Source organism: Bicyclus anynana, chromosome 11 (genome assembly GCF_947172395.1).
Source record: "Bicyclus anynana chromosome 11, ilBicAnyn1.1, whole genome shotgun sequence".
In the NCBI taxonomy this organism is placed as follows: Eukaryota; Metazoa; Arthropoda; class Insecta; order Lepidoptera; family Nymphalidae; genus Bicyclus; species Bicyclus anynana.
The window spans coordinates 9,473,138-9,482,938 of record NC_069093.1 but is presented as its reverse complement, the minus strand read 5'-3'; the positions used below and the strand labels follow the sequence as shown (position 1 = coordinate 9,482,938).

Here is a 9,801-nt window from a genome sequence, read left to right as displayed (position 1 = left end):
CTAATTTATATAATATAAGTACACATGATCTAGGATAAGAAATGGTGTAATGTATTATACATAAATATTGTCTTAAAACTGAACGCGTCCATTGAAACATTCATTCATTATCAGATCTCTAAGCCATTCACGCTCCTTTCCTATCCCTACTGTTTTCGCGGCAACAGCCAAATCATTCATTCTTTCACAAGTAGTTTATTTTTTACAGTGCGTGTGGGAGGTTGTTCTCGCTTATCGCAAAGTTTCGTGTTGAAAGACGTATTTAAATAGTTCTTGTGAGATTTTAATGCGCCAATAAATTAGTTTAATTGTCATATGTGACTGTAATAAAAATACATGTACTTCTGTGTTACTTTCTTTTTGTTTTAAACTTGAAAAAGCGGTGATAATGTCTAAAGGACCTGTAGTTTTGTGTTTTACCATCGTCTTGTTTCTCAATACAGTTGGTATGTTTTACTATTTTTTTAATTATGACTTCAGTAGCTCATATAGCTGCTATTTTACATGAAAGGTTTATTTTCTAGTTGCTTAGTAATAGTTTAACTATTATCTATTAAACTATCTTTTTATTTTAGTTTTAAGTTTACAAGCTTTACAATTTTTAATTTTAATATCTACCTATATTAATTTAAATTTTTAAATGCAACTATTTTTTATTTCGTAATTCAAACTTCGATTCTTAAAAGTATTATTTGAAACGTGTTGGTATAAATACTAAAGCCATATTCCATGTGCACTGTTTACCAACAATCAAATTAGAAATGAAGGCCCAAAATGCATATTTCATATCATAAATTAAACATAGTCTTTTTTAAAATTTTTAACAATGTTAATTTAAATATAAAATACAATTAATTAAAATTATTATTAGATGTGGAATGACTAGCGATTTATAGGGTGTAACTCTGTAATTTTTAATTTGTTTGTTGGTAAACATCGAGTTATGGCATTAGTAGTTTTTTTTCAAGTAATTATATAGGCATACTTAGGAAAAACTATAATTTACTCCTTAAGAACCAGGTTTCCTGGTTACTTAAAATTATGTTATCTGTATCTAACTATCTATAAAGCCAAAGTAATGTTTGTCAACAAATAATTTAAAATGAAGGTAGTAAACGCATGCCATTTCATTCCCAATTTATTTAAAGTTACCTACTTACCTATTGTTTATATAAAATGAAATTCCAAAGATATTACTATTTATATTGTTCTAAGCTTATAAATGAAATTTATTCTCATTAAGTTAATTAAAATTATGGTTAGGTGTACTGTACAATTAATAGCGATTTATACCAACTACCCTCATTTTTAATATCTATCTAGGGACATGGAGTTTGGATATAAGTTCTTAGTTTAATATTATGCTTAAGTTTCCCCATATACCTAGGTACCTACTCTTATTTATCTGTCTACTTAAAGTACAAGCACATCATATTTTCAAATATAAGGACCAACTATCATATCATATAAAATACCTAGGTTTTTTTACTTTATATTGTAATAGCTGACGCCGCACGGTTTCACTCGCGTGGTTCCCGTTTCCGTAGGAATACAGCCTATAGCCTTCTTCGATAAATAGGCTATTTAACACTGAAAGAACTTTTCAAATCAAACCAGTAATTCCTGAGATTAGCGAGTTCAAATATAGATACAATTGCAAAGTGAAGATGAATTTTTGATCGTCTACCCGTGGGGTACCGTTATCGGTATTTTTGTGCATTACATAATGAATTAAAGTGCTAACTTAATATACGGAACCTTACGATTTGCGTGGCCCAACTCGCAATTGCAGAGCACAATAGCTCAACGCTAAAGCGGTCGGACTCAACTCCGAGTGGTGGTGGTTCGATCTCCGCCCCGTTGGTCTATTTTCGTACCCACTCCTAATACAGTCTTTCCCGACTAGTTGGGAGGGGAATAGGAATCTATAATAATATTATAAAGCTGAAGAGTTTGTTTGTTTGATTGAACGCGCTAATCTCTGGAACTACAGGTCCGATTTGAAAAATTCTTTCAGCGATAGATAGCCCATTTGTCGAGGATGGCTATAGGCTATATATTATCCCTGTATTCCTATGGGAACGGGAACCACGCGGGTAAAACCGCGCAGCGTCAGCTAGTATTGGTCATATTAACAAGAGATATGTCAAATATTATAAAGAAAAAAAATTGGCCGGTTTTTAATTTGTTTGTTAAAACTAATGTGAAGGTGTGCAGAGTTTCAGCTTTAAATCTATACTAATATTATAAAGCTGAAGAGTTTGTTTGTTTGTTTGATTGAACGCGCTAATCTCTGGAACTACAGGTCCGATTTGAAAAATTCTTTCAGCGATAGATAGCCCATTTGTCGAGGATGGCTATAGGCTATATATTATCCCTGTATTCCTATGGGAACGGGAACCACGCGGGTGAAACCGCGCGGCATCAGCTAGTAAATAAAATAAGACGCAACGTTACATTGTAAACAAGTTACGTCACAGCCCTTGAGATATTTATTCCGGAAACATATTGTAACACTCAACCACACTAAACTACGCCTCGTAAAAGGTCGTAGTATTTTTTTTACAATCGGACTGGGGCATGCAATATGTGATTGATGGGCTCAGGGCATAAGCGGTGACTCGAGATCCTCTAGCTCAAGGGTTCCTCGAATTCTCACCAGAAAATCTCGATCAAAATGAATTTTTAGGATATTCTTACATTTTCAAAATACTTAAATATGATAGGTTGCTATTACCAATTAGGTTTTTTTTTTCTTTTTTTAAAATAATCGTTTAGCCGGTAGAGGGTGACGACACTTGACTCTAACAAAAACTTGCTTTTAAAAACTCAATATGTAAAATATTAAGGACGGAAACGGATCCCTAAATCGAAAAGTATTGGTATATACAAGACTAAGATAAACGAGTATAAAATTATTCATTCCTACTTAATAAAAATATTTTTCTTTCTTTCTTTCTTTCTTTCTTTCTTACTTTACATGTACGGGAGGTAAGTACCTTAAAAATATTTTTCATTATTTTATTTTACTACTTTTTCACATTTTTAATGTACATGCTAACTTACAGCTTTCTAGTAGTAATAGTGTCTGTGCTACACTATAAGGGTTCCTTTTGGACTACGGAACCCTAAAAACGATTTAACGTAGGGGGTTATTAATGAGCTCCGCCCATCATTATGAAGTTTCCTATAATCTTGTCCAGTGCAGTTGCAACGAATGTTTTTAGTTGTTTGTATAAAGACGTCAACGTTTTTGGGCTCTTTTCCAAACGCCTACAATAAACGACGTATATCTAGTGGATAGTTATTTTTTAGCGTCCACATTTATAAGTGGAAGTTATTTAGAGATTTATATATGTGACATAAAGACTAAAAAGAAAATAAGTTGAAAAAAATGGTTTTTTCTGACTTTACTCTCCTTAACTCCTTTACTCTCGCTTTGACTTATTAATTTATTTATTTGCACTTCTTCCCTATCCCTACCTTACACTACCCTACTTCTACCCCTACCCCTACCCTACTCTACCTCTACTCTACCCCTACCCTGCCCTACCCTACCCTACAACTACCTTTCCGCTACCCTACCCCTACCCTAACCCTAACCCTACCCTACCCCTACAGAAAAATAAGTATCATATGTCCTTCTCCTGGCTCTAAACTACCTCCCTGCCAATTTTCAGCTAAATCGGTTCAGCCGTTCTTGAGTTATAAGTGGAGTAACTAACACGACTTTCTTTTATAATTTATTATAGAGACAAATAATTAGCAATAAATTAAAATTGCGACTATAATTTGAGATTTAAACTATCCTATCTCTCAAGTTGGATCGAATTTTATTATAATCGGTTAAGTGGTTTAGGAATCCATTGAGGACAAACATTGTGACACGAGATTTATATATATTATGATTACCTACTTACTAGCGACCACCTCAGCTTCGCACGGATGCTATCTACCTACTAATATTAGATATATAGACGGTTTAGTATTAGTATGTTTAGTATTAGTAGGATTAGGCGCGGTGACAGTTGCCTTATGACGTTCATGATACGTAGGTACTATTATCGTAAATCGCGGCAAACTTTCAAGAGTGAAACGGACTGTCACCTTACCCATGCCACCCATGCTATCTGAAAAACACTATAGTCTATACTACGGGATATCTTTGTCATACTCCACGCCCTCCAATCTTTGTCAACCGGGACGAAATAGTATTTTCTGTACTATAATATTATATAGTATGTTATATGTGGTTATATTTTGACGGCCTCCGCGTCGTCGTGGGTTCGATCCCCGGCTGGACCAATTGAGGTTTTCTTAATCGGTCCAAGTTTGACTGGTGGGAGGCTTCGGCCGTGGCTAGTTACCACGCTACCGGCAAAGACGTACAACCAAGCGATTTAGCATTCCGGTACGATGTCATGTAGAAACTGAAAGGGTGTGGATTTTCATCCAACTCACTAACGAGTTAGCTCGCTTCCAATTAGATAGTATTATTACTTACCATCAGGTGAGATTTTAATCAAGGATAAAACATAGAAACCTATCTCTTGAATTATTCTATTTTTCTCTATTGCTGCAAACTGAACTAAAATCTGCTGAATAGGTAGTTTAGAAGATTTAAGCGAACATTTTAAACTAATTATGTACTTATTGTATATACATAGATATCTGATACAATAATATTCAGGGTTTACTAATATAAAATATTCAGTAGTGATCTATTACCGTTAATGATTCTATTGGCATATTAAACCACTAATGCGTCGGCTCAAATACATTAATTTCGGAAACGGCTTAATTTATAATGGCCGATAAATCGATATGACTATGTGTCTTCATTAACGTTCGCAATTGACCTGTGTGATAAAGAACATTTGTAATTTATGTAGCATTGTTATATATAATTACAGCTTAATTAAAATATACTAACTAAGTACTCCATCTCCCAAAACTTAAATAAAGTTTTCGTATGGGGATGATGACTAGGTTTGAATATATTGATTTTTATGATACGGATTACGATTCAGGTAAATAAGGTTAATGTTAACTAATTTATAAATAAAAAACAAAGATTGGCTGGATATTTGCTAAATAAATAAGATTATAAAATTTCAAATTAAAATTAAAATTTTTGGATCAGCTTCCACTGTTGAGTTTCTTGCCGGTTTCTTCTCAGCAGAACCTGCCTTCCGAACCGGTGGTAGAATCTTTACAAATAGTCAACTGACGTGTCAAAAGTGCTTGTAAACTGAGCCTACTTGAAATAAATGATTTTTGAAATGATTTGATTTGATTCAAAATCTTTTAAATTTTTTTAACATAATTAGATGAAATTTCATAGTTTTAGCTTCCTTACATTGAATGTGACATTTTTTAATAAATGAATTATAAACATAAACGCACAAATAACAAAGATATCAGTAATTTTGTTTGACCGCCCATACAAATCTAACGATCATTATGGACCTACGACGTCATTAAATCTTACCATTTTGTATGGGGCGTTTTATAGGGATCCGCGGCAGCGCCGCAAATCTGACCCCTTAACCTAACCCTGTAGCTCCAAAGTAATGATCGCAGATACCCTGTTACTTTTACAAAATTGCTTTACTATTAGCATACTCCTAATTTATATACAATTAAAAAAAACTGTCATCATCCCTATTGATCTGAGTACAAATTAGCTGCAATTTTAAATGGGAATCTTTTTAATATTGGGCATAAATGATTAAACTGTGATTAAACACTCCTACTTACCTACTCAAGTGCTCGTATGTAACCTTCATTGAGAACACCTAAACAAACAGACTAACTAACTCGAAAATAGCTGTTGAAAAATATTACATTTATGTAGTTATGTAATTTTTATGAAAAATAATTAAAAATTATTTCCGCAATCAATTCTAATGCCTATTAATTCGATTATGAAATTTTTGCTAAGATATTATAAACTGGTAGGAAGGATATTATAATCTTTATTTATTTAGCACCAAAAATATCAAATAAAATAAAATAGGCGGAAGGATTCCCATTTTTAACATATTACGAAGTCTCAGTTGAGAATGTTACACCGGATATATTATATCCGGGACTTCCAAATCATTTGACGCAATACCTATTTAGATATTTTTTATACTATGAGATAAAAATCAGTTGTTTTGAAATCAATGTCACAAAAACAAAACACACACCAATCAAATTGAGATCCTCCTGTTTTTGAAATCGGTTAAAAAACCAGATGCTACTTATCCATTCATAGTTTCAAAAGTAACACACCAGATACCAGAAACACGTAGGCTTGTTATCTTTCACATTACGATAAAATAAAATGTATTGGGATATTTGACAAGATCTCAGCAGAATCAAAGTAACGCGACACAATAATAACAAACCATGGAAGTATGTATATACGTAGCTCGTATCTATGTCGGCTGTAATGGAAAGATACGCCATTAAACAAATATACGCGTTCTTGATATAGGTTACTAATTCATCAAACAATCGTATCTTTTCGAAGAACTACAGACGTCTAAATATGCTATTTTATCTTTAAAAATATGTTTTTGACGTGACAAAGTCTTATAATTCGATGGAGCTGGCTGCACACTCGCAAAAAAGATGACGTCATGCGTCGTTCCCTCGCTTTAGGATTGCCAACTTTTTTTTACAAGAAATAAAGTATATTCTGGCCTATGAAGATTATTAAACAGTATTTTAGATAAATTAACATTTTCCTTTGGAAAATGCCACCGTTCCATCAGTACTTTCTTATGACGTTGTCACGTTCAACTATTGTTAGTAAACCGACTTAACAGACAACCGATTTTTTTATTGTATTTACTAGGCTACACAATAACATTTTTTTATTTTGATGCAATTAATTTACATTCGTACATAGGCTACTTTTTACTCAAAAAACTAAACATATTCAACGATAAGGTAAAAATTCCAAATTTCTAACTATCAAAATAAAAAAATGCATCTATAATTCATGCCATTAAGTAACATTTAAATCCACAGCTTCAAATTAATCAAAGTCCATATTACCAAGCTTAGGAATTAGATTCCTAGCGGGATCCGCGTTTGCCAATCTCAAAAATGTACGTTTTGGGAAATTAAATTCCGGAAATTTCGAACTACCTACCTATTTCAATTGAAAATCAAATATTTTAACTTTTGATTTAACATAATAAACAGGTAATAAAACATAAATCAAAAATTAATTTCTTTCAATTAGGCTTAGTTTACAAGCACTTTTGAAACGTCAAGTTTTGTCTTGATTTTATTTAATGGTGGTAAGTAAAATCGAAAACTTAAAATTAAAGTTACGAGGGTTCCAAACGCGCCTTGTAGTCCATAAGAGATGGTAATAACTAATAAGGAAATCAATAACTAAATTGTAGGTGTATGTATGGTCAATCAAATGAATGGAAAACTTATCGTCGTGTCAAGGCAATACTGTTTTTCTACGGCATCCACGAGATCAATTCAATCATTTGAAATAACAGAACGGAGTCTAAATTAGTCTCCGATCTACGACATCGCCGTTCAACACACTACAACGCAAACGTGTAAACTAAACAAACACATACAAAGAGATCATACGATGTCGGCCAACCAATAGAAAGAGCTGACAACGTGGGCTTGGCTCCCCACCATGTCGTTGGAATGTGTTGCGTTGTAAATGGCACTGTTAATAATAAACTGGTTACGCTGGAGACTCTTCGGCCACCGTATTTTGAGGCCAATGCCATAATACTAATTAGTGAAAGGATTACCTGTATCATACATATTTTGAGCATGTAAAATGTGGTCCTAAAGTCAATTGAACTTGTCTGGTTAACAATCTGTGAATGACTCTGAATGAATAGCTCGTTTGTAAGCTTTCTTTTTAAATCTATGTCTGTAAGGCTAAAACTCAATAACAGTTTTATGGTTTTGAATCATTGTTTTGTTTACATGTACAGGAGAAATTAAGACATAAAGATAACTATAGAATACTTACTCGAAATACAAAATCTCGGGAAATCGATGTAGGTAATCATTGACCTTCCTACATCGATTATATAAAAGACTCATCATAGCAGGCATCATGCATAACCATATTTTTATTGCGGTTTATAATTAGAAAGTGTTCTATAGCAGGACAATTTGTCGGGTCTAGCTAGTTCATACATAAACTAAGTGCATTTGATAAGTAACATTTGTGTAATCTAAAATTACGTCCAAATTATTAATCATTTTCTCTGTTGGTCCTACAACAAATATTATTACGTAAAGTTAATTTATATGAAGCTCATTTACTAGCCCACATTTAACTTTTAAAGTTTCGATTAACATTATCTCTCTCGTGCGTTAAATTTTCCAATCACACCAAAACAAATATTTGCCTGCGCATGCGCACCTCGTGAAACGAGATCTGAATGACGTGAGCCGTGAATGTGATCGGTATGTCTGGACAGATAACGTGGAACAACCAATAACCATTCTATTCTATGCTTTCGTGTAAGACCACCACTTGTGTCAATTTTGTTAAATCAATATAGTCTTTAATTACTATGGAAGTATTTATTGTTAACAAGTTTTCATTCGAAGTGCACGTTCATTATTCAACTCTTTTTTTTTTTGTCTTATTGCATAAATGCATACTAGACACGCCGCGGTTTCACCCGCGTAGTTCCAGTTCCTGTGACAATACGGGGATGAAATATAGTCTATGACACTCACAAATAACGTGGATTTTTATCTATCTGTAAATCGGTTCAGCAGATCCAGAGATTATTGATTTATACATATTTGTCTGATAGTACATAATTATGTATGTATAACCTTTTTTATGAATGTATCTTGAAAAATGAATGAGTTTTCCTACAAACTTTGATCCCCTGTATTGTACAGGGGCCCTGTACAACCCTTCTATTTTTTTCGTGACGTAAAGTATGTTATGACCTTTTTCGTAATATAAATTAGAGTCTTTTTAGAACTGATTTTTCTAAAACTGATTGTTTTTAACTTTCTTGTGTTTTTAATAGATTAGCTGTTAATGTTAAAATTTAAATTTACATGTTGTTAATAAATAGTGTAGGATATAGTAGTCTGTGACAGTGATGTCGCTCGATCTAGTGTCGGCTTCAGTGTGCTCGTGGCGTTCGAGCCGTCCACATCTCTTGTTGTGTAATTCTTTATGGGTTACTTGGGATAGGCGGGGAGAGTGACTTGAGTGGAAAAGGGGAGTGTTTGTTAACAGTCAAAGGTACCTTTAACCCTACACACATCGTTCACAAGTACGTGACTCCACTCAAGGTCATTCTCTGCCATTCTAGGATCTTATTTGGGTTACAGTTTGATTTGTTAATTTAGTTGTCCTGACAAGTGTTGTGAATCATAACCTTTGTTCAACATTAGTTTTCTTATATTAGTAATCACTTTTGAGTCCTATAATAAAATCAATTTAAGAAATTAAATAACATGTCATCAAATCATGTCATGCTAAAAAATTGGATGTTCTTAATGAAACAAGCAATAACACTGATACTGAGCATTTATTAGTTCATACCCTCGACACCAAAGAGGATAGGGTATAACTGGCAACATGCCTAATCGTAATCTGAAAGCTTTTCTGAGTTCAATACTGTACTGTAAGAATACGGTCCTCAAATTGTGCATACTCAGCACCTTACAGCGCCTGGTCTATGTAATACGTTACGGATGTATTAATTATTTTCCTCTCGATGGTTTTTGGCAGCTGTCTATCTTACAATGAATGGAGTTTGAGTCGTAAAGTCTATTATGATCTTC

General features: G+C 33.4%; 1 protein-coding gene across 1 annotated transcript in view; it reads left to right on the top strand.

Moving 5' to 3' along the window:
* Window positions 1-186: 186 nt before the first annotated feature.
* The window catches only part of LOC112052323 (uncharacterized), a 56,472-nt gene continuing 46,857 nt past the window's right edge, over window positions 187-9,801 (top strand). Inside the window, exon 1 of the mRNA XM_052884374.1 lies at window positions 187-446. Coding sequence (XP_052740334.1) covers window positions 389-446 — 58 coding nt within the window. The 5' untranslated portion in view covers window positions 187-388. The remainder of the gene's footprint in view (window positions 447-9,801) is intronic.